Raw genomic sequence first — 25,374 nt, 5'->3', positions numbered from 1 at the left:
GTTGGAGGGGGGGAGAGTTGGAGGGGGGGGGGACTTGTAGTTGGAGGGGGGGGGGAGACTTGTAGTTGGAGGAAAGGGAGGGGGGAAGACTTGTAGTTGGAGGAAAGGGAGGGGAGAAGACTAGTAGTTGGCGGGAGGGGGAAAGACTTGTAGTTGGAGGAAGACTTGTAGTTGGGGGGAAGGGAGGGGGGAAGACTTGTAGTTGGAGGGGGGGGGAGACTTGTAGTTGGAGGGGGGGGGAGACTTGTAGTTGGAGGGGGGGGGGGGAGACTTGTAGTTGGGGGGGGGGGGACGACTTGTAGTTGGAGGGGGGGGAAGACTTGTAGTTGGAGGGGGGGGAAGACTTGTAGTTGGAGGGGGGGGAAGACTTGTAGTTGGAGGGGGGGGGAAGACTTGTAGTTGGAGGGGGGGGGAAGACTTGTAGTTGGAGGGGGGGGGAAGACTTGTAGTTGGAGGGGGGGGGGAGACTTGTAGTTGGAGGGGGGGGGGGGACTTGTAGTTGGAGGGGGGGGGGGGACTTGTAGCTGGAGGGGGGGGGGAAGACTTGTAGTTGGAGGGGGGGGGGGAAGACTTGTAGTTGGAGGGGGGGGAAGACTTGTAGTTGGAGGGGGGGGGGAAGACTTGTAGTTGGAGGGGGGGGGGAAGACTTGTAGTTGGAGGGGGGGGGGGAGACTTGTAGTTGGAGGGGGGGGGGGAAGACTTGTAGTTGGAGGGGGGGGGGAAGACTTGTAGTTGGAGGGGGGGGGGGAGACTTGTAGTTGGAGGGGGGGGAGGGGGGAAGACTTGTAGTTGGAGGGGGGGGAGGGGGGAAGACTTGTAGTTGGAGGGAGGGAAGGGGAGAAGGCTTGTAGTTGAAGGGGATAAGACTGAGCTCCAGGTGGATGCTGCTGTTCTCACCAAGACATTTTGAGAAATGAACCGGGCCCATATGCATTGAATGCATAACCTTATTAGGCTGTCCACCTACGATGCTCAGAATGACAGGAATCACATTTAGATGATGGTAATTAATATTAACAGAACATGCAGCGATGTGCGGTCCTTACCGAATTCTGATGTGCACTTTGAAAATGTTAGAAAAACTGTCCACATGTACTTTTCCTCAGCCAACAAGACCAATAACGAACCGCTGAATAACTAGCCTATGTAAATCTACTATTCCCCATGGTAGAATTATTGACCTATTCTATTGGTCAGCTTGTCGACAAAGAAATGACCTATTCCAAACAGATTCTGGGACAGTTATGGAATGATGGATCACAAATTCATACAACCACTAATCCTAGGTTACATTAAAAAAACAATCTGATACAACAGATCAGAACGTTTAGCTTGAAATATAATTCATTGACGTTAGAAGAACTGCAATGAGCTGTACTTCAGTAGGCTACATGCAACTGTTCGTTCCATTAATGCAATTAACTGGAAAATATCTTGTCAAAAGCGCACTGCACCTGCGAACGGTGTCTTGTGACAGAGATGCAAATATCCATTATAGTTTTAGAAAGAGGGGAGTTGTAATATGCAGCAACTTTGCATGGGTTACTAATATGTCTGCGATGGTGCCTATGGGCTGATTTTTGGCTTGGCTACTTTGAAGCAAGTTGAGACATGCCTTTTTCTAATATGTAATACAACGTTTGTAGTGAAATATGTATGTAGTAAAAAGGTTTCAAACCATTTTAAGTGCACGTTTTCAAAATGCATACTGCCTCCAGCTCATTGCCAAGTGGCGTGTGACGCGCTGATGAAGCCTGCCTTCCGTTTGCTGTAGCAGTGGCTCGCCTGGCTGACCCATTTTCCACTCAAAAGGCTCATTCTACATGCTGTACGGGTGTGATAAATACATTCCACTAAATAATGCAAATGAACCTAGAGACCAGTCAAATGCATTTCCATCAATAAATAGGCTAAAAAGCATTATTTGGCAATGTTTTTTTTTCTCCCGGACAATTGGCCAGCATCGACTTAAAAAAAATTGTAAATATTTATATTTTAATTTGATTTATTTATGGACTTTTAAGCTTTTTTATCGCCCAAAAGCCAACTAACGGAAAACCCTGGTGTGTTTGAACGACTCCGCTCCTCTTTCACTCATACAACAATCTGGGCATGGCTGGTCTCTGGCTGGTCTCTCGCTGCTCTCTCTCACTCAGTCTGCTTAACAAGCAGGAGAAACCAGCACCTCGCTCCTCTTCTTAGTCCGCTCCTCCTCAGGAACAACTGGTCGTTGAGGCCCCCCATCTATTCCTTTGTTCCTGCTCCATTAGGTGAGCCGCTGCTGCTGCTGCTTTTCTCATCTTTATCTCTTCCTCCTCTTCCTCTCTGTGCCACAGTGAGACCTGTCTGCAGGGCACTGTCTGGGAATACTGGATTACATCCTGGGAATAGCAGGAAGAGTGGGAGTGTTGTGGGAAGGTACAGCAGGCGGAGGCCGTGATGAGGCCGGCCGGCCGGCAGGACAACTGCAGCAGAAGAGTCCTGTTCTGCTTTGGCTGCTGGAATGGCAGAATGGTGGGCTTGCCTTTAGCACGATGGAGGGCATGCTGCCAGCAAATCAATCAATAACTTCAATGGAGCTTTGTCAGCATGATGGCTGCTTCAGATCCAAAACGGTCTCCTCTTTTCTTCACATGCACTTACTATGTGTGATGTTAGCATGCTAGCGCGCTAGCCACAGCACGAGCTACTAGCTTCAATGATTCACCACGGACCGACTGTAAATTGGTGTTGGTATGCTATGCTAGCCTGCTGCATGCTACTCCTCATTATCAAGCACATTGTCTCATTGGTCCCTGTGTGTATAGTCATCGTGTAAAGGGGGGGGGGGCTGTGGTTGATGCAAAACTGGTATTGAAACTGAATGGGTTTACCGTTGAGAGAATGCCTTGTCTGTTCTTTTTATGTAAATATATATATATATATATATATATATATATATATATATATATATATATATATATATATATATATATATATATATATATATATATATATATATATATATATATATATATATATATATATATATATATATATATTAGATAAATGTGGATAAGGGAATGTTGAATGCCTAGCTCCTAGCCTTTTGTTTTACACTTTTTTTTCTCAGTAGAAGTTAGTTTCTAAGTGAATTTGAATGCTGTATAAAACCATAATATACCGTTATGTAACCAATGTTCCAGTGGTGTGGACACTGTCAGCTCTCTGTTACTATCTGACCTTTCTATGGATTATACCTGTAACATGTTACTACTTCCTGGACCAAACTCTGGCACAGTGGAATAGGACATAAAGGCCAAATGGAGATTAGTGCTTTTGAATAGTTAGGCCTATTGTTTACTCTAATTCAGTCATGGTATGCCATTCACTCCGATCAAAAGACATCCTCATAAGATTGATGATGGACTTCTCCGTGAACATGGTGATGTGCATTCCACAGGAGGCTGCTGAGAGGAGGACGGCTCATGGTAATGTCTGGAATGGAGCGAATGGAATGGCCTCAAACACCTGGAGACCATGTGTCTGATGTATTTGATGCCATTCCACTCCGGCCATCACCACGAGCCCATGCTCCGCAATCAAGGTGCCACCAACTTCCTGTGGCGCATTCGCTCAACTGCCTGATGCCTGAGTTCAATATTTTTTTCCACCTTCTGTTATGTAGCCGTTGCTTTGTCTGGCAAAAGCAACTGACTCCTCTCACTGTTTATCACGTGGGTCTGCACGTCAGCCAGGCTACATGTTGCTCCCCTGTCTGTCACCTTCCTGTAGATTCCATCAGAGGAATGTGTTTGCTGCTGTTACATGCTCTTGTGACACCTGCTGGTAATGGGTGAGAGGCCAACCAGTAGCCAGAAGGTTGCTGGTTCAAGTCCAGGGCCAAGAAGAAGATGAAGTTGCAAGCGGAAGGCTGCTGCTTTCAGATCCCATGTACTGCAGGTTACCATCTCCTGCCGTTGTGCCCTTGAGCAAGGCAATTAACCCCTAAAATAGCTAATGGGGTGTTCTACTCTGGCTGACTGACCTTGTGCTTTTCACAAACAAGGGGTTGGGAGCAGAGTAGAAGAAGACTTAATATCACAGCAGAGAGGAATTAAGTGCTGTTGAAGTGCTGTTATTCTGCTCTTCACTCCACCGAGCTGAACTGGGCTCCTAGTCTCTAGTCAGGACAGGTGGTAACATGTTGCATCCTGACTGTTTGATGAGTGTAACGGATCGACTGGTTGGTGACCGTTGAAAGTGGTACAAACAGGAAAAACTTGAGGTGTGTGTGTCATATCTTCCTCGTCAAGGCATACAATGCACCTGGACAAGCCTCCTATAGGCCTCCAAACCAGGGTTTCCATTAGCCGGTAAATGTAAGAAAATAAATATGAAAAGCAGATTTTTAAGTAACATTTTTGCCAGCCACATTTTCTGGAAGATGATAATATCCGTTGCAATAATTATTTTTATTCATTGACTGAAATATCAACTTCAAAGACATATATACTTCATAGGCTAATAAATCCTCAAGCTGCTTGGAAATTAGTGTAGTGTTTTTCTATTTTTCCTCACGGAAAACACTTGAGGTTGTCATAAGGGACTTCAGCTGTGTTTACCAGACTGGGCAACTTTGGCAAAGATTGTGTTGATTAGGCCTATCCCCTTTTCCAGTGTGCCCGCCAAGAGGGGCTTCGTTCTCCAAAACAGATGGCCTCCAGTTCGTGCCTTCTTGAGCACAAAGTAAGGAGGCTGATGCTCATCGCAAGCTTCTACAAGGAGTTGGACAGTTTTGACTTCCCAACAGCAGCTGCTCACTCTGCTGCAAACGCAAGTAAATTAGAGGCAAATTGTTGTTTGTCAGGCCCGGTCCTAGCAATTCTGCTGCCGCCCTAGGCAACATATGCCGCCCGTGTCATGTGTAGTATAAAGATTTGGACTGGATTGATCAACCAGAGTAGTAATGTGTACCATGCTTAATTGGTTGATTTCAGTTGAGCTTATTCAATTGGAAACGAAACATCGCTGCCTACTATTTACATTAGTTTGGGTAGCAATCACTAGGCAGCCAACCGCTTATAGTAGGAAACAGAGTTATCAATAATCCACGAAGCTCACACATGACCCCCAACACAGTTCAAATTACAATAAACAGAACATTTTACATCATCCAGTAGAACTGTAAAAAGAGTGAGATATCATTTGAAGTGCTTTCATAAATGCATGGTGTGGGCCTCGTTTTACAGGGAGCATTGTAAAATTAGCTTTCTTTCAATGGACCAAACTTAAAAAAAAAAAAATTACATTTCGAATTTGCATGTCCAACATCAGTTTAATAATTTCTTTATTTTGAGGCCTCCTAGAGTGTCCTCTTGCCACTGCTGTAGTGCTGAATCACAGCGGGAGAGAGGCAGGGCTGACCCGGTCATGGGTAGAAGGGATTCCAGCTTTTGTCAAATTAACAAATCAGACGTTAATTTGACAAGCTGTATCCCTTCTAGCCGTGACCTGCCTGCTGGCCCTGGCGTTGGTAGACAGCGGTGTTCGATTTATTAGACCTAATTTAAAATGTTCACGCCTAGGCTAAATTAAATTAGAGCGGCCTAGTTTTTAAAACAGCTTTTATTTATTAATAAAACATTCATACAAATAGCCCATAGGACACGTCGTTTGCAAGTTATATTATGCAATTATTATATTTTGACTTTGTTTTATTACTGTGTAGGTGAGTTGTTCTTCTTGGCAGTTTTTTTAAATTTTTTTAAATGATATTTATTATTTATAGCAGGAATGAAGACATAACAGGAAATGTTTTGCTTTTCAATGAAATCAGTCATGTTGGTATAAGAACATCATTCTAACTTTACAGGCTAATTTCTATTCTGTTTCAAATGAATTCCAATAATGTAAATGTGATTTGCGTTATGCACCCAATGCATATGGATGTCTGGTCAATTTCTGACATGTCCGGTAAATGAACATCTTGCCGGTCATGTTGTCCTGCGCCAAATTTTCCTGACGGAAACCCTGCTCCAAACCTATTGGGTCAGATGGGTTAGGCATAGTCAGTGTTCCTGTCCCCCCTTCTTTCATATAGGCCTGTTTCTCTCTGTACACATCCTGTTTCTCTGGGTTTGATTTACTCCACTCTGTGTCTATTTCTTTGGCTGGGGGTATGTTGTTTCTCATTACTATGCAGACTGATCTGAGGTGTTATCCTATCCCTCCCTCCCTTTCTCCAGGTGGAGTCGGGGTATGGTTCAGAGTCCAGTCTGAGGCGTCATGGTTCCATGCTGTCTCTCACGTCCGCTGCCAGTGGCTTCTCCGCCACCTCCACCTCCTCCTTCAAGGTAAACTACCACCACAACACTGTTTAAAATTACAGCCCCAGGAAAGGTCTAGGCCAGTGTTTCTTAATCCTGGTCCTGGGGACCCAAAGGGACATTTTACTTTTTGCCCAGGATCAGGTGTATAGTGCTGGGGGGGGGGGAGAAGCTAAAATGTACACCCCTTTTGGGTCCCCTGGGCCCAGTTTGTCAAAACGTTTAATCGGATCAGAATGATCCTGATTCTGTCATCCTCCTTTTTTGCTATCCCGGATCAGATCGATCTAGCTATTTTTTTTGTTGTATTCATAAAAAAATAAACTGATAAAATAATTCTGATCCAGATACCACAATATCAAGATCACAGAATCTGTTTTTTTCCCCCAGTGCTTTGAATACACCTACACTTTACAATCTACTGGACAGGTTGTGGTTGAACTTCTACACTGTCATAGGGAAACAGAGATGAGTAAACTACATGAATAAAGCTACCTTAATTACAAATAATAGAGCCTGCATATCACTTATAAGTAAGTGGATGCATTTATTTGACACTTCTCAATATAACAACTGATCACATGCCTATACTGCCGTCAATTGAACATAATGAACCTTTTGGTTTTTAAATTGTAAGAAAGTTTTTTTTAAAACCTCCTCACCTTAGTTACATTTGACATTTCTTGGTTGTAGAGCCTTTCACCTTTCTGAATCCACCCTTCCAGTGGGATCGAGATAATCCAGATTTTTAGCATAAACTATTCTGATCACTACCCTTGAGAATTGAAAAACTCTAAACAACATTTAATCCTGATTTTAAAGGTCAAATTGGATTACTGAATCCCTATCCGAAGGATCCGAATCTCCTTTTTCAGTTTGGAAACCCAGTTCTAACATTTAATCCTATACAATTGCCGAAATCCGATTTAGACCATTTTTGAAGAACTGGGACCAGGATTAGAAAACCCTGATGTCGTCAGCCCTCCCATTCATTCCCAATGCATGATTGTTGAATTATTTTCACATGTAACGGTGAACCCCTGTGTTTGTTTGTGTGTGGTGTTGGACCAGAAGGGCCACAGCCTGCGGGAGAAGCTGGCGGAGATGGAGACGTTCAGAGACATCCTGTGCAGACAGGTGGACACGCTACAGAAGTACTTTGACGGCTGCGCAGACGGCGTCTCCAAGGACGAGTTCCAGAGAGACAAAGGTACAAATGGATTTGACAAGAAACGTCTGCTGAATAATCATTTTAAAGTTCCATTTGGACTCTTGTACTTGAACTGGCCATTACAACTGCCTCTGTCACAGAGATGCATTTGCTCTGTATTTCTGTGGTGTAAATACCACACCTGCCTAGTGGTTCCCCAGGAGGTAGATCAGTGATGGACTCTTGTACTTGAACTGGCCATTACAACTGCCTCTGTCACAGAGATGCATTTGCTCTGTATTTCTGTGGTGTAAATACCACACCTGCCTAGTGGTTCCCCAGGAGGTAGATCAGTGATGGACTCTTGTTTGTCGTTTCCAGTAGTGGAGGAGGATGAAGATGACTTTCCCACAAGCACGCGTCCCAATGGTGACTGCCTTCACAACAACAACGGCAGCAAAGAGAAGCGTGAGTAACAGTGTAGGTTTAAGCAATAAGGCCCATGGGGGGGTGTGGTACAGTGCATTTTGAAAGTATTCAGGCACCTTCACTTTTTCCACATTTTGTTACGTTACAGCCTTATTCTAAAATTGATCAATTTTTTCCCTTATCAATCTACACACAATACCCCATAATTACATCACAATACCCCATAATGACATCACAATACCCCATAATGACCAAGTGGAAAAACACGTTTTTAGACATTTTTGCACATTTTTATTAAAAATAAAAACGGATACTTTATTTACACAAATTGGAGCTCAGGTGTATCCTGTTTCCATTGATCATCCTTGATATGTTTCTACAACTTGAATGGAGTCCAACTGTGGTAAATTCAATTGATTGGACATGATTTGGAAAGGCACACAACTGTCTGTATAAGGTCCCACCTTTATGGTCGAGTGACCAGACGGAGCTACTCCTCAGTAAAATGCACATGACAGCCCGCATGGAGTTTGCCAAAAGGCACCTAAAGGACTCTGACCATGAGAAACAAGATTCTCTGTTCTGATGAAACCCAAATTGGCCTGAATGCCAAGTGTCACGTCTAGAGGAAACCTGGTATCATCGTTACGGTGAAGCATGGTGGTGGTAGCACCATGTTGTGGGGATGTATTTCAAAGGCAGGGACTGGGAGACTCGTCAGGATAGTGCATCATCGTTACGGTGAAGCATGGTGGTGGCAGCACCATGTTGTGGGGATGTATTTCAAAGGCAGGGACTGGGAGACTCGTCAGGATAGTGCATCATCGTTACGGTGAAGCATGGTGGTGGCAGCACCATGTTGTGGGGATGTATTTCAAAGGCAGGGACTGGGAGACTCGTCAGGATAGTGCATCGTCGTTACGGTGAAGCATGGTGGTGGCAGCACCATGCTGTGGGGATGTATTTCAGAGGCAGGGACTGGGAGACTCGTCAGGATAGAGGGAAAGATGAACAGAGCAAAGTACAGAGAGATCCTTGATGAAAACCTGCTCCAGAGCGCTCAGAACCTCAAACAGTGGCAAAGGTTCACCTTCCAACAGGACAACACCCTAAGCACATAGCCAAGACAACACAGGAGTGGCTTCAGGACAAGTCTCTGAATGTCCTTGAGTGGCTCAGCCTGAGCCCGGACTTGAACCTGGTCGAACATCTCTGGAGAGACCTGAAAATAGCTGTGCAGCGACACTCCCCATCCAGCCTGATAAAGCTTGAGAGTATCTGCAGAGAAGAATGGGAGAAACTCCCCAAATACAGGTGTGCCAAGCTTGTAGCGTCATAGCCAAGAAGACTTGAGGTTGTAATCACTGCCAAAGGTGCTTCAACAAAGTACACAAAGTACAGAGTAAAGGGTCTGAATACTTATGTAAATGTAATATTTCTAGAAAACTTGTTTTTGCTTTGTCATTGTGTAGATTGATGAGAAAAGACGACAATTTAATCCATTTTAGAATAAGGCTGTAACGTAACAAAAAGTGAAGGGGTCTGAATACTTTCAAATGACTATATATGGTCAATATACCACGGCTAAGGGGGGTTCTTACGCACGACGCAACACAGACTGCCTGGATATAGCCCTTAGCCGTGGTATATTGTCCATATACCACCAACTCTGAGGTACCTTACTGCTATTATAAACTGGTTACCAATGTAAACAAGTAGTTTTGCGTCATACCCAGGGTATGTTGCCTGATATACCACAGCTTTCAGCCAATCAGGACCCAAACTACCTGGTGTATATAATCACACTTATAGTAACTACTACTGGAGTTGCTACTACTCATAGCAGTTCCTTTGAGGAAGGCTCTTGACCCCTAAATAGCTCTAGGGGTGCTGCACTGTGGATGACTGTGTTCTCGTCCCAAATGTGTGTTTGTGTAGAATTTGTGTGTTGTGCATCAAAATATTTCAGTTAAAAAAAAAAAAGTTTTATCTAACAGTCTCTCGCTCTCTTTTCGTTCTCAGTGTTTCTCCCTGCCAGTCCTAAGGGCATGAATGGGATCGACTTTAAGGGCGAGGCCATCACGTTTAAGGCCACTACAGCTGGGATCCTGTCTACCCTGTCCCACTGCATCGAGCTCATGGTGAAGAGGGAGGACAGCTGGCAGAAGAGGCTGGACAAGGTATGGCACAGCCTACTGCTTCCACAGCCAATCACATGTCTTCTTTAGCCAAGGTCACTGGAAGAATTCAACCCCTCACCTCCCATGGAAACGCTTCCCCAGTCAAGTTGTTGTTGCAGAAGAGTATGCGAGAAGAGTATGCGTTGTCAATCAACCTGGCGGGTAAAATAGAAGTAGACTGGTGTGTTTATGGTTTTAGCCAGTGAGCAGACCGTACACCACTCATGCCAAGGTTCATGTAACTGGATGGGATTGGTGGATCCCGTCAATGCCCCACCCACCCGAGATTGGCCACACTGTTGTGCAATAATAGGCAAGTAAAACATGTGAAAAGAATTCAACTCTTCAGGGGAGATCATGGTGGATTTCCATTCTATTAGGCTCTCATGTGATCTGTTGAATGACCAAAACATGGCCAGGTTGACATTCTTTCTGAAAGCACTTTGTAGTGAAGGCACTTGTTAAACACCTTTCAAGACACTCCTGCTTCTGAAGGTAGAGTTTGATTGTTTATTTAGACATTGTATGAAATAAACCACCCTTCAGCTGCCAGGGCTCGAAACTGCGACAAAAACACTAATTTTGAGCATTTGCCTTGGCAGTGTGACATCAGTCGCTTGGGTGTCAGTGAAGAAAATGTAGCTGGTCGCATTTAGTTTTTGGTTCACATTTTACTTTTGAGAATGTTATTATCAAGATGTATTCAAACAGCAATGGGTGTGTAACGATGGGTATGCAGACCAGGTATTCAAAAAGTCAAATTCGGTCATCATGCCCTGTTTGAATGAATATTTCTTAAGGTTTTCTCAGTTAAATGTTGCCTGCAAAGTGAATGATATCATGGTGATTTGTATCAATCACGGGGCATTTGTTTAGTAAACTCTGCCATCACATGTAGCCTACATTATACATTGTACAGTACAAAACACTAGTAGCCAAACATAATGGTATCTTCCTAGGCGCTCAATTTAAAGGGCTTAAAATTAAAATGTTATATTATTTATTATTTATTATTATTAATGATCTGTAGTGATTTTATAGGTCCCTACAACTGTAGTGATTTTATAGGGCCCTACAACTGTAGTGATTTTATAGGGCCCTACAACTGTAGTGATTTTATAGGGCCCTACAACTGGTGATTTTATAGGTCCCTACAACTGGTGATTTTATAGGGCCCTACAACTGTAGTGATTTTATAGGGCCCTACAACTGTAGTGATTTTATAGGGCCCTACAACTGGTGATTTTATAGGTCCCTACAACTGGTGATTTTATAGGGCCCTACAACTAGTGATTTTATAGGGCCCTACAACTGTAGTGATTTTATAGGGCCCTACAACTGTAGTGATTTTATAGGGCCCTACAACTGTAGTGATTTTATAGGGCCCTACAACTGTAGTGATTTTATAGGTCCCTACAACTGTAGTGATTTTATAGGGCCCTACAACTGTAGTGATTTTATAGGGCCCTACAACTGTAGTGATTTTATAGGGCCCTACAACTGTAGTGATTTTATAGGGCCCTACAACTGTAGTGATTTTATAGGTCCCTACAACTGTAGTGATTTTATAGGTCCCTACAACTGTAGTGATTTTATAGGGCCCTACAACTGTAGTGATTTTATAGGTCCCTACAACTGTAGTGATTTTATAGGTCCCTACAACTGTAGTGATTTTATAGGGCCCTACAACTGTAGTGATTTTATAGGGCCCTACAACTGTAGTGATTTTATAGGGCCCTACAACTGTAGTGATTTTATAGGGCCCTACAACTGTAGTGATTTTATAGGGCCCTACAACTGTAGTGATTTTATAGGCCCTACAACTGTAGTGATTTTATAGGGCCCTACAACTGTAGTGATTTTATAGGCCCTACAACTGTAGTGATTTTGTAGGGCCCTACAACTGTAGTGATTTTATAGGTCCCTACAACTGTAGTGATTTTATAGGGCCCTACAACTGTAGTGATTTTATAGGGCCCTACAACTGTAGTGATTTTATAGGGCCCTACAACTGTAGTGATTTTATAGGGCCCTACAACTGTAGTGATTTTATAGGGCCCTACAACTGTAGTGATTTTATAGGGCCCTACAACTGTAGTGATTTTATAGGTCCCTACAACTGTAGTGATTTTATAGGGCCCTACAACTGTAGTGATTTTATAGGGCCCTACAACTGTAGTGATTTTATAGGTCCCTACAACTGTAGTGATTTTATAGGTCCCTACAACTGTAGTGATTTTATAGGGCCCTACAACTGTAGTGATTTTATAGGGCCCTACAACTGTAGTGATTTTATAGGGCCCTACAACTGTAGTGATTTTATAGGGCCCTACAACTGTAGTGATTTTATAGGGCCCTACAACTGTAGTGATTTTTATAGGGCCCTACAACTGTAGTGATTTTATAGGGCCCTACAACTGTAGTGATTTTATAGGGCCCTACAACTGTAGTGATTTTATAGGGCCCTACAACTGTAGTGATTTTATAGGGCCCTACAACTGTAGTGATTTTATAGGGCCCTACAACTGTAGTGATTTTATAGGTCCCTACAACTGGTGATTTTATAGGGCCCTACAACTGTAGTGATTTTATAGGGCCCTACAACTGTAGTGATTTTATAGGTCCCTACAACTGTAGTGATTTTATAGGGCCCTACAACTGTAGTGATTTTATAGGGCCCTACAACTGTAGTGATTTTATAGGGCCCTACAACTGTAGTGATTTTATAGGGCCCTACAACTGTAGTGATTTTATAGGGCCCTACAACTGTAGTGATTTTATAGGGCCCTACAACTGTAGTGATTTTATAGGGCCCTACAACTGTAGTGATTTTATAGGGCCCTACAACTGTAGTGACTGTTCAGAATCTCTAACAAGTAACAACCTTTTTAAGATGGCGCAACAGTTTAATTTCTTCCCTCCAGACAATCAATGTAAATATGATATTGTCATAATAAAACAATTATTTGTGTATGGATGGTAGGTCATTATAGGCTTTAGGCTACTTGTTCAGCCCACAAATGAAAGATAACGTATTCTTGTCATTCGGGCCGGTAGCTTTCAATTGGCATTGGTCCAATGTGCTACTGGCAAATTTACCTGAATGTCGAGCACGGCGAGGGCATGTTAACTCGAAATGTGGCTAGTCATTACTAGCCTGGTTCTGTACGGAATGCAGGTACGTTATGCGACTCAGGTCATTATCGGCGCGCTGCGACTCAGGTCAGTATCGGCGCGCTGCGACCAAATCATGTGCTGGTGCCATTTAACTGAGATAGTTTGTAGCACCAACGCCACCAGTGGAAAACGTTAGTCTGGAGCCCTGGCTGCATTTCTGTAAAGAAAGGTTTTAATGGGGATATGAATGGATTAAGAATTTAGATTGGAGTTTGTAGATACTGCAGTCTGTTGGTATCCGCCCAGACGCATGACAAAGCTCCACATCCTCACCCTGCTCAGCTGTCGAAAAACCAGTTCTTCCATCTTATTCCCAAGGCAAGTTGCCCAACCCCCAAAAAAGGTAGGAACAGGCTGCAGTTGGCTGATGCTACCGGATTGACACTAGCGTGGCCGGGTGTGTGCCTTGAGAGTAACCTATGTGGATCAGGGAGAGAGCGTCACAGGACGGGACACACACCAACACACAGACTGGACTTCGTAGTAGGATGACTGCTCGGACGTCTTGGTACAGTCTGTCTTCCTGGAAGCCCTCGTTACGCTTGGGGGCCGACTTCCTGAAATACGACGGCCGGAGATGGATCCCACTACAGACATGCAGCTTCTTCTTTACAGTAGGTGTGGGCCTAGGTCTCTGCTATGGTTACTACACTCCACAGTGGATTGGAAAACACTCGAAATGGAACCTAGAACCAGAACTAACTGCTCTACTTCAGTTTTCTCCTTCCCTCCACTATTCTAGTCAATATTTGGAGTTTGTATTTGCAATTGTTAGGTAGTGTATGACAATGGTTTATTCACTAGTTTGACAGATCTGTTCGTTTCGAGGTGGAGATCTTCATTCCGAAGGTACACGTTCTTTCTATCCTTAGTCAGTACAGTATGTAATGGACCTGGGGTAGAGATGAACCAGTACTGTCGTGGTCCATCTCGTAACACTTTGCGCTCCTCTCTCTCTCTCTCTCTCTCTCTCTCTCCACACTCCTTGTGACAGGTTCTCAGGCCGGTCGGCCAGGTTTAGTACACATAGATGGGGCACAGTGAGCTCGTCTCAGGGGTTGCCAGACAAAGGCGAGACTCTCTTGTCTTGAGTCAGTTTTATTTGCCTGTGGTGGAGCTTGAGACTGGAGGTTAAACCAGTTTGAGCAGAAATAAACTCCCAGGCATCTGCTGGCTGGCTGGCTGGCTGGCTGGTATGTAGGCCTGTATCACAGTGTGCTGATGTACAGAGAGAACACACACACACCAACGGGGTCAGGATTGACAACTCTTTTGTGAACTAGACCTACTGTAGTCTTAACTGTTTTAAGATCAGTGTAAGATTATCTCCAGCAACTCTTATTTTCTGTTCATCCCCTGAAAGTACAGGCTTGTTGGCATGACAACTGTGGTTGATTATGGGCTTTTTAACCAGCTTGATAACTACCTTTTTATGTTTCATTTTAAACTAGCGTGAGATCCTACCATAAATGCATGCTCTACAAGAACAGTGTTCCTTCCAGTTGACGCGTGTGGTGTGTGTGTGTGTGTGTGTGTGTGTGCGCGTTCAGGAGCTGGAGAAGAGGAGGAGGGTGGAGGATGCCTACAAGTCGGCCTTGAGTGAACTGAAGAAGAAATCTCACTACGGAGGCCCCGACTACGAGGTAATAATTCCAAACATTTCAAACTGACGACACTCTGACACTTCCACCTGTAGTGATGATGTATACTGGAACCACATGAGTGATCTTAGTCATGTTTTACCACTGGCTCATCAGTATAGATACTAGACTAGAAAATGGACATATTGCGGCTCATGGCTTTGACATTGTAATAGTCATAGTGGGTATTTCTCCGTCAGATTGCGGGGCATTGATTCCTGTTGCATGAGATTGATTTGGCTACTAGATGCTACATCCTGACCTGGAAGCAGTACGTCTGTGTGACTGTGGTGTTTCTACAGGAGGGTCCTAACAGCCTCATCAATGAGGAGGAGTTCTTTGATGCGGTGGAAGCTGCCCTGGACAGACAAGACAAGATAGAGGAACAGGTAGGGTACACTTCTACATTCTGTGTAGATCTGAGCAGCCTCTAGAGGGAAAAGCAATATGGTGGGTTTGTCCACCTTTCCTACTGCAGAGAAATCCTTTCCTTTCAGATCTAGCATGTAGATGTTGGACCTAGAGATATGAGCAATTTTTTATTTTATAATAAATCTTTTATTATAATTTTATATAGATTATACTATAATTTTATATAGATTTTTATATAGATTATATAATTTTATATATATATATATATATATATATATATATATATATATATATATATATATATATATATATATATATATCTATATATATATATCTATATATATATATATATATATATATATATATATATATATCATTTTATATATATATATATATATATATCATTTTATATATATATATATATATATCATTTTATATATATATATATCATTTTATATATATATATATATATATATATAATTTTATATATATATATATCATTTTATATATATATATATATATATATCATTTTATATATATATATATATATATATCATTTTATATATATATATATATATATCATTTTATATATATATATATATATATATATCATTTTATATATATATATATATCATTTTATATATATATATATATATCATTTTATATATATATATATATATATATATATATATATCATTTTATATATATATATATATATCATTTTATATATATTTTTTTTACATTTAATTTAATTTTTTATATTTTTTGGGTGTAAATTTTATTTGAAATTGGACAACCTGAGATTAATGTGGTGTTGATGTCTGGTTGTGTGTTCCTCCTCCGTGTCAGTCAGAGAAGGTGAGGATACCCAGACTGACCCCCGTCCCCCCTGGAGACGCATACTCCGTCATCGGGACACACCGCTTTGCCAAACAGGTACTCACACACACAGACCAACTAAATATGACAGCGTGTCACCAGTGCATTTAGCACAGTCAAGAGTCTGTTCAGTTGATATGGTTTGTCTCTGACGTTCTTCCCTCTCACTATGAAGCTGTTTCACTGTAACAGGCCTGCCAGTACATGGTTATTGTGGTCTTCTCGTCTGTAGGCCACATAGAGACATCTGAGGTGTGTGTGTGTGTGTGTGTGTGTTGGTTTGATACGTTTTCCAACATGGGTATTCTTACTGGGCCTTTCTCTGGTGGTGTTTGTGTGGGATTTCCTCTGCTCTCCAGCCATGTTGTTTTACGCTGGGTTTCTATTGACCTCTCGTATTGATTTAGTCTGTTTTGTTTTGGGTAACCCTCTCATGTAGTGAAGGGTGGTATAAACCCTCTCTGCTCGTCTTTCACGTGTGGCGGCATCCTGAGTCTCATTCCCTGGATGTTTTTTCTCCCCTCTTTCTCCCCCTCCTCACCTCTTTATTTCTCTCCTCTTTCTTTCTCCCCTCTCTCCTTTCCTCTGTTCTCTCTCTCTCCCATCACACTTTCTCTCCGCTCCTCCCCCTCTTCCTCTGCTGCGTAGCCCCATAGCTACTCTTCCTCCCTGTCCTCTGTTGAATTAGTCAGTGCCTCAGATGATGTTCACAGATTCAGCACACAGGTACTGTATGTGTTGAGCACCGCTAGCGTGTCACCAGCCCCCTGGGGATGCACACTGCCCTCTACTGACTGAGACTGGCTGCATGGGAATGACTAGGAGCTCTAATACACACTGTACTGTCTACATAGCTTCAACACTGACTGATGACCTGTTCTTCAACTCGTTGTCTCTGTTCCATCTTTCTGATGCACTTTAGTGTGTTTCCCCCCCCACCCCCACCCCCGAGATCTGTCTTCACACTGTCCAGGGCTGTCCTTGACGAGTCCATGTTCATTCCTTTTGCAAAATGATTAGAAGACATCTGTTATCAGTGTAGGCAGGTTGAGCTACAGGGCAGCTTCGATTCATGAAAACGTTGAGAAAGGGCCTCGTCATCGACTCGACATAACACAATGATATGGATTGAATTGTGTCTAGCATGTAGAGCTACGGCCACGCCCCCTGACCACCATCTGAGCTCAGCGGATGCAATGCACGACTGGATTCCTGTAGTTACCCCTCCCTCGCCCCCTCTTCCTCCCTCGCTCCCTCATTCACTGCATGATCAGGCATGGACCCCAGCAATGTGAGCATCAAGTGTGCTGTCTGTATGTCCTGTACCTTGTCTTCTTCTCCCTCCCGGTGATACTGTCTCTCTAATAGTGGCATGTAGTTCAGGCAGAGACTGCTACACCGCAGTGACTGCAGGCCCGCTACATCTGACGTCTGACTGTCTGTCTCAGGTGGAGGACGTGGTTCAGAATCACATGACCTACTCCCTGCAGGACATGGGTGGCGACGCCAACTGGCAGCTGGTGGTGGAGGAGGGCGAGATGAAGGTGAGGATGGGGCTAGCCAGCGTGTTTAGACTCTACCTACAGACTATACACACTGCCCCCTGCATGGATAGTATAGAAGACTACCTACCCGCTCACTCATACTGTGAACAGTGATGTGTGTGTATGGGGCCAATATGGCTACTGTCGGTGTGTATGGGGCCCAATATGGCTACTGTCGGTGTGTATGGGGCCAATATGGCTACTGTCGGTGTGTATGGGGCCAATATGGCTACTGTCGGTGTGTATGGGGCCCAATATGGCTACTGTCGGTGTGTATGGGGCCCAATATGGCTACTGTCGGTGTGTATGGGGCCAATATGGCTACTGTCGGTGTGTATGGGGCCAATATGGCTACTGTCGGTGTGTATGGGGCCAATATGGCTACTGTCGGTGTGTATGGGGCCCAATATGGCTACTGTCGGTGTGTATGGGGCCCAATATGGCTACTGTCGGTGTGTATGGGGCCCAATATGGCTACTGTCGGTGTGTATGGGGCCCAATATGGCTACTGTCGGTGTGTATGGGGCCCAATATGGCTACTGTCGGTGTGTATGGGGCCAATATGGCTACTGTCGGTGTGTATGGGGCCAATATGGCTACTGTCGGTGTGTATGGGGCCAATATGGCTACTGTCGGTGTGTATGGGGCCAATATGGCTACTGTCGGTGTGTATGGGGCCATAATGACTACTGTCGGTGTGTATGGGGCCAATATGACTACTGTCGGTGTGTATGGGGCCAATATGACTACTGTCGGTGTGTATGGGGCCAATATGACTACTGTCGGTGTGTATGGGGCCAATATGGCTACTGTCGGTGTGTATGGGGCCAATATGACTACTGTCGGTGTGTATGGGGCCAATATGACTACTGTCGGTGTGTATGGGGCCAATATGACTACTGTCGGTGTGTATGGGGCCAATATGGCTACTGTCGGTGTGTATGGGGCCAATATGGCTACTGTCGGTGTGTATGGGGCCAATATGGCTACTGTCGGTGTGTATGGGGCCAATATGGCTACTGTCGGTGTGTATGGGGCCAATATGGCTACTGTCAGTGTGTATGGGTCCAACATGGCTACTGTCAGTGACTGTGTGCTATCTCAGGTGTACAGGAGAGAGGTGGAGGAGAACGGCATCGTTCTGGACCCTCTGAAAGCCACCCATGCAGTGAAGGGTGTGACCGGACACGAGTTGTGCCACTACTTCTGGGACACGGACGTACGCAATGACTGGGAGAGTGAGTCTATCTGCCTCTTTCATCATCAGGTTAACTTCATAGATAAGCATCTTTTTGTTTTCTTAATTTGCACACAACGTCTTGAATTTTTGTTTTTGTCCTGTCTTGCTCTATTTCTCTTCCAGCCACCATTGAAAACTTTAACGTGGTGGAGACGCTCTCAGACAATGCTGTTATAGTCTACCAGACACACAAGGTAATATACCTCTGGTTCTTCAGGTTCACCGTAGTCGGTCAGGCGGGTTGTCTTTGGACAGGTCACCTTTGACTGACAGCCAATGGTTGTGTTTCAGAGAGTATGGCCTGCCTCTCAGAGGGATGTCCTCTACCTATCAGCTATCAGGAAAATCCTGGCGACCAATGAGAATGACCCAGACACGTGGCTGGTCTGCAACTTCTCTGTAGATCACGATAACGCCCAGGTGAGTTCCACAGACACACCCAGGGATTGTTGTCATACATGTTCTTAACATCTGATCCTAGGGATCGATGTCGCATTGGAAGGGGTAAAGAAGTGTCTTCCGCTCTCCTCTTACCTTTTCGTTGTGTAGCCCACCAACCGGTGTATCCGTGCCAAAATCAACGTGGCCATGATCTGCCAGACCCTGGTGAGCCCTCCAGAGGGCAACAAAGAGATCAGCAGGGACAACGTCCTCTGTAAGATCACGTATGTGGCCAACGGTGAGTACAGCAGCTCAATATCTTTTTCATGTCCCCACATGGTTGTCCTTATTTGCCTGGTCAAGTTGACTTTATCCACCAATATAAAAATCTTCTTCCATTATGTTCCTTATTTGACCAAATGGAACCCAGCTAAGCTGCTCTGGTATATAGAGCTTTTATGGCAGAGCTTTGTGTGGATGGAGAATGAGAGTTACAGTGCCTTGCGAAAGTATTCGGCCCCCTTGAACTTTGCGACCTTTTGCCACATTTCAGGCTTCAAACATAAAGATATAAAACTGTATTTTTTTGTGAAGAATCAACAACAAGTGGGACACAATCATGAAGTGGAACGACATTTATTGGATATTTCAAACTTTTTTAACAAATCAAAAACATTGGGCGTGCAAAATTATTCAGCCCCCTTAAGTTAATACTTTAGCGCCACCTTTTGCTGCGATTACAGCTGTAAGTCGCTTGGGGTATGTCTCTATCAGTTTTGCACATCGAGAGACTGAAATGTTTTCCCATTCCTCCTTGCAAAACAGCTCGAGCTCAGTGAGGCTGGATGGAGAGCATTTGTGAACAGCAGTTTTCAGTTCTTTCCACAGATTCTCGATTGGATTCAGGTCTGGACTTTGACTTGGCCATTCTAACACCTGGATATGTTTATTTTTGAACCATTCCATTGTAGATTTTGCTTTATGTTTTGGATCATTGTCTTGTTGGAAGACAAATCTCTGTCCCAGTCTCAGGTCTTTTGCAGACTCCATCAGGTTTTCTTCCAGAATGGTCCTGTATTTGGCTCCATCCATCTTCCCATCAATTTTAACCATCTTCCCTGTCCCTGCTGAAGAAAAGCAGGCCCAAACCATGATGCTGCCACCACCATGTTTGACAGTGGGGATGGTGTGTTCAGCTGTGTTGCTTTTACGCCAAACATAACGTTTTGCATTGTTGCCAAAAAGTTACATTTTGGTTTCATCTGACCAGAGCACCTTCTTCCACATGTTTGGTGTGTCTCCCAGGTGGCTTGTGGCAAACTTTAAACAACACTTTTTATGGATATCTTTAAGAAATGGCTTTCTTCTTGCCACTCTTCCATAAAGGCCAGATTTGTGCAATATACGACTGATTGTTGTCCTATGGACAGAGTCTCCCACCTCAGCTGTAGATCTCTGCAGTTCATCCAGAGTGATCATGGGCCTCTTGGGCCTCTGATCAGTCTTCTCCTTGTATGAGCTGAAAGTTTAGAGGGACGGCCAGGTCTTGGTAGATTTGCAGTGGTCTGATACTCCTTCCATTTCAATATTATCGCTTGCACAGTGCTCCTTGGGATGTTTAAAGCTTGGGAAATCTTTTTGTATCCAAATCCGGCTTTAAACTTCTTCACAACAGTATCTCGGACCTGCCTGGTGTGTTCCTTGTTCTTCATGATGCTCTCTGCGCTTTTAACGGACCTCTGAGACTATCACAGTGCAGGTGCATTTATACGGAGACTTGATTACACACAGGTGGATTGTATTTATCATCATTAGTCATTTAGGTCAACATTGGATCATTTAGAGATCCTCACTGAACTTCTGGAGAGAGTTTGCTGCACTGAAAGTAAAATAATAAAATAATTTTGCACGCCCAATTTTCCAATTTTTCAGTTTCTGATTTGTTAAAAAAGTTTGAAATATCCAATAAATGTCGTTCCACTTCATGATTGTGTCCCACTTGTTGTTGATTCTTCATGTTTGAAGCCTGAAATATGGCAAAAGGTCGCAAAGTTCAAGGGGGCCGAATACTTTCGCAAGGCACTGTAAATGTTGAATATAGTGATTCTATCACTCCATGCAGGCTTACTGTTTGTAGCTATGTATTGACCGAGAGGTTGTTTTTCCTTAGTGAACCCTGGAGGCTGGGCCCCTGCCTCAGTCCTCAGAGCCGTGGCCAAGAGGGAATACCCCAAGTTCCTCAAACGCTTCACCGGCTACGTCCAGGAGAAGACCAGCGGAAAACCTATCCTCTTCTAAATCTCACCGGTAATACCTAACTCAAACCCCCTCGTATCCTCACAGCCACAAGCCTTCTATATAGACCATAGACATTGAATTACTCTTTACCACACATGTCAAATGAATAAATCAGTTGAGGTTGTCTTTCATTGTGTGCCATATTTAAAGGGAAAATCAACAACAAAAAATGTTTTTTGTATTTCTTTTCTCATTAGTCCACTGTTGCATGTCACGTTTAAGATGCGAAGTGTCACCACCATGAATCATTAAAATAAAATAGTTGAGTGGATTTTCCCTTTTTTTGGTAACTTTCTTTCTCCTTGTCTTCTCTCAGGTGTTGGAAGGCGAAACACCTTTTTGTCCTGAAGAGATATGGGCTCCCACAGACTACATTACCCATTCATCTGTCAACCGGAATTTCTTTACAAATCATCCAGAATGTTCCAGATGAAATAATCGTATCAGACTGATTTAGGGCTTTAATCCATCAGTAGTTGCTAGCCACCTGAGCCACAAAAACATTGTTAAACTGTCCATGGATGTGTTTGTATATAAATTCAAGAATTTCTGAAACGACAGAACCAATCTTTTTGTAAATTGTTTTGTAAATAATTTCGGACTATACTTTTTAGTTTGCTTTAATCACTGATTATCACAGTCTTTTCATGCTGTTAATTTTCACTACAAAGAAGGAAACTGAGTAGAGGCAAAGTATGGCTAACCTTCTCCTCTCCCTCTAGTGACGACCTGTGGTCTGATGGGGGGAGGGAGTCCAAAGCTTTGTACACTCTTTTTTTGGCTAAAATCTCTATATTTGTAGATCATTATAGCTGTAAAGGAGCTCTATGGATGTGATGTATTATACAGAGGCCGAGATAATTAGTTTACCGGTCGGTGTATGTGAATTGACTTAAGGCAACCTGGAATTGGAAGAACAAGTATTGTCATATGTTCTTTGATTTGACAGTATGGATGGATAAGATTGAAGTAATCTGTTGAATGTGACCCAGCAACACTATCAAGTGTTGGTTGCCCCCTCCCTCACTGTTTTGTCCAAGTAACATACACATACAGCTTATATGGCTGATATATGTTGTTGGGAGGGCCGTTTCTACATGACATTTCACATCCCGACACGATGCTTTCGACACCAGGAAAAATCCACAGAGCTCATCTATCTACTACAGTATAATATGACCAGATGTGCTTTTAGATTGAGACTAAACATTTCACACCTCAAGATTGTGCAATCAAAAAGTCTGTAAAGCTGAGGGCAGAATCTTCCAATCAGCTTCTCAGAATCCATGGGGAAACATCAGCTGAATACATTTGTCTTGAATGTTCTATATAAAGAATGGGCACACTTTGTATATTTCTAAGTCCTCTTAAGTGTTATTTGCACTAAATAATGCAATTGGACAATGTTCGATAAATTAAAATCGCTACACTACAGAAATGAGCTGACTTGCATTTGTACTTTACACTAGCAAATGAGCAGGGGTTTGGTGTGGATGTGTCCCTCATTACCTCTTGCGTTCTACATGAATGAATAGGAAATGAGAGACAAGTGTCAAGCATTTTTATTTCTTTTAGGAGTGTCTTTACATTCAATGATTAAAATATTTCTCTTCAGCAAACCGTATATTTGAGATTTATGTAATAAATTATGGTCTCAAAACCGACGCGTGATCATGGAATTCGGAGAGACAGTTTGATATGGTCTTCAGGGTGAGGTCATGTACCAGCTTCTCAGTCTAAAATGGAGACCAACTGCTGCTTAGCGATAAAGAGGACACGCTTGTTCAGTATCAGAAAATCCTCAGCCATGACACCCCTTCCACATAAAACTAGTCTGTGCATCAAAAACAATCTACCGTAGTCCTTCATTGTCTGTGCATCTACCCACGTACTTAGCAATGACATACATAGGTGTACTTAATGTAAAAATGTGCATATTCCACCGATCCAAAACTGTGTTTAGGTTTGGTGATCACTTAAACCCAACATTCAAGAAAAATAGTTCTTACATACAGTATTCAAAACTAACATCCAAAGTGCCATTTTGTCAGGAACGAGTGCATATCACCCTCCATGGAGCTGGAGATCCGGAAACACTGACCCTATCTCAGGTCAACAGCAGGCCTTCAAACTGCTCCTTTACTTCATTCCAATCCGACAGTACTTCATAGCAAGATGGTTGGTTGGCTGGCTACCTTCAACATAGCAGCCAATGAGTTTGGCCTTGGTGGTTTCAGAATGTATCAGTTCCATTTACAGCATAATGAGTCCAGGCTCGTCCAGATGGGCCTTGTTTTCCATGACACCATCACACTTTTGCAACGGCCAAGATGCTGTTGTCACTGTAAACGTTCATCCAACCAGCTACTACAAAGCAAGTGCTATAACTTTTAAATCACTTTAAAGAGTCACTTCTGGTCAGTAGGAAAATTAAAACATTCAAATAAATGTTTTTCTATACTTTTTCTAAATATATATATGAATTTATAGGCCATGGAAAAAGGAATATTCCAGAAAAAGAAAAAGGGACTTCTCTGACATACTCTAAGAAGCAGTTGGGTCTGAAATTGATCACAATTATGGAATGTCATGTAATTCCAATGGATGTCAATCACTGATTTCATTGGTGTCTTGTTTCAGCCTATCAGATGTGAGCATCCCAGTCCTTTGTTTTGGTGACAGAGTGGATCTAGCAGCGCTGGGGGTGGAGTCAAAGGAGCCCTGTCCAATGGAGTGTAGCGATTGTCAGATGATTGACAAAAGTAAAATGGTGGAGGAAATGGTTGTCTGTAAGCTTCCCCTTTCACTGAAACACAAGAGAGAAAGTGCAGTGTGAGTAAATACTACAAATACAGCTCATATCCCCTTGACATATCTGTTCCTAAGGCAGGGGTGGGCATCTTCAGTCCTGGAGGGCCAAATCGAATTTGATTTGTCACATGCGCCGAATACAACAGGTGTTCACTTACGAGCCCTTTCCCACTAATGCAGAGATAGTAAGAGACATTTTCTAAATTAAAAAAGAAACACAAAAATAACGAGGCTGAATACAAGGAAAACCTATTATTTGATTATTATTAGGGTATTTGATTTAGGAACAGATCAGTCAAGTCAATGTGCAGGGGTACGAGTTAGTTGAGGTAATATGTATGTAGGTAGGGGTAAAAGTGACTTGGCAATCAGGATAAGGTGCCTTCAGAAAGTGATCACACCCCTTGACTTTATCCACATTGTGTTGTTACAGCCTGATATGTATTGAATTGAGATGTGTCACTGATCTACACACAATACCCCATAATGTCAAAGTGGAATGATGTTTTTAGAAATGTTCACAAATGTATTAAACAGCTGATATGTCTTGAACCCCCATGTCAAAACTAAATAAGTTAAAATGTTCTTAACAAGTTACATAATAATTGCATGGACTCTGTCTGAAATAATACTGTTTAACAATGATTTATAAATGACTACCCCATCTTTATACACCACACATACAGATAATTGTAAGGTCCCTCAGTCGAGCAGTGGATTTCAAGCATAGATTCAGCCACAAAGGCCATGGAGGGTTTGGAATGGTTCGCAAAGAAGGGCACCTATTAGTAGATTGGTGATAAAAAAAATGCAGATATGGAATATCCCTTTGAGCATGGTGCAGTTATTAATTACACTCTGGAGGATGTATCAATACGTTGCCAGAGAGGAAGGAAACCACTCAGGGATTTCACCATGAGGCCATTGGTGATTTTAAAACAGTTGCAGAGTTTAAATGGTAGTGA

General features: G+C 43.0%; 2 protein-coding genes across 5 annotated transcripts in view; one reads left to right on the top strand and one right to left on the bottom strand.

Moving 5' to 3' along the window:
* Positions 1-23,039, top strand: part of LOC110525788 (ceramide transfer protein) — a 40,486-nt gene extending 17,447 nt beyond the window's left edge. The window contains exons 4-18 of one of the 4 annotated variants that reach the window (XM_036979935.1): positions 6,228-6,335; positions 7,380-7,518; positions 7,843-7,926; positions 9,910-10,067; positions 14,795-14,887; positions 15,187-15,273; positions 16,106-16,192; positions 16,784-16,861; positions 17,584-17,679; positions 18,785-18,917; positions 19,043-19,113; positions 19,211-19,339; positions 19,469-19,598; positions 21,471-21,607; positions 21,915-23,036. In XM_036979935.1, the coding sequence (XP_036835830.1) occupies positions 6,228-6,335; positions 7,380-7,518; positions 7,843-7,926; positions 9,910-10,067; positions 14,795-14,887; positions 15,187-15,273; positions 16,106-16,192; positions 16,784-16,861; positions 17,584-17,679; positions 18,785-18,917; positions 19,043-19,113; positions 19,211-19,339; positions 19,469-19,598; positions 21,471-21,598 (1,521 nt within the window). In that variant the 3' untranslated portion in view covers positions 21,599-21,607; positions 21,915-23,036. Of the gene's footprint in view, positions 1-6,227; positions 6,336-7,379; positions 7,519-7,839; positions 7,927-9,909; positions 10,068-14,794; positions 14,888-15,186; positions 15,274-16,105; positions 16,193-16,783; positions 16,862-17,583; positions 17,680-18,784; positions 18,918-19,042; positions 19,114-19,210; positions 19,340-19,468; positions 19,599-21,470; positions 21,608-21,914 lie in introns of all 4 variants that reach the window. The other 3 variants (XM_036979933.1, XM_036979934.1, XM_036979936.1) reach the window with 3 other exon arrangements.
* Positions 23,040-23,145: 106 nt separating this feature from the next.
* LOC110525789 (phosphatidylinositol 4-phosphate 5-kinase type-1 beta) overlaps positions 23,146-25,374 on the bottom strand; it is a 111,236-nt gene continuing 109,007 nt past the window's right edge. The window contains exon 15 of the mRNA XM_036979937.1: positions 23,146-24,404. Within this exon, the coding sequence (XP_036835832.1) occupies positions 24,402-24,404 (3 nt within the window). The 3' untranslated portion in view covers positions 23,146-24,401. The remainder of the gene's footprint in view (positions 24,405-25,374) is intronic.

This window comes from Oncorhynchus mykiss, chromosome 6 (assembly GCF_013265735.2).
Source record: "Oncorhynchus mykiss isolate Arlee chromosome 6, USDA_OmykA_1.1, whole genome shotgun sequence".
NCBI classification, from domain to species: Eukaryota; Metazoa; Chordata; class Actinopteri; order Salmoniformes; family Salmonidae; genus Oncorhynchus; species Oncorhynchus mykiss.
This window is presented reverse-complemented; position numbering and strand designations above follow the sequence as displayed.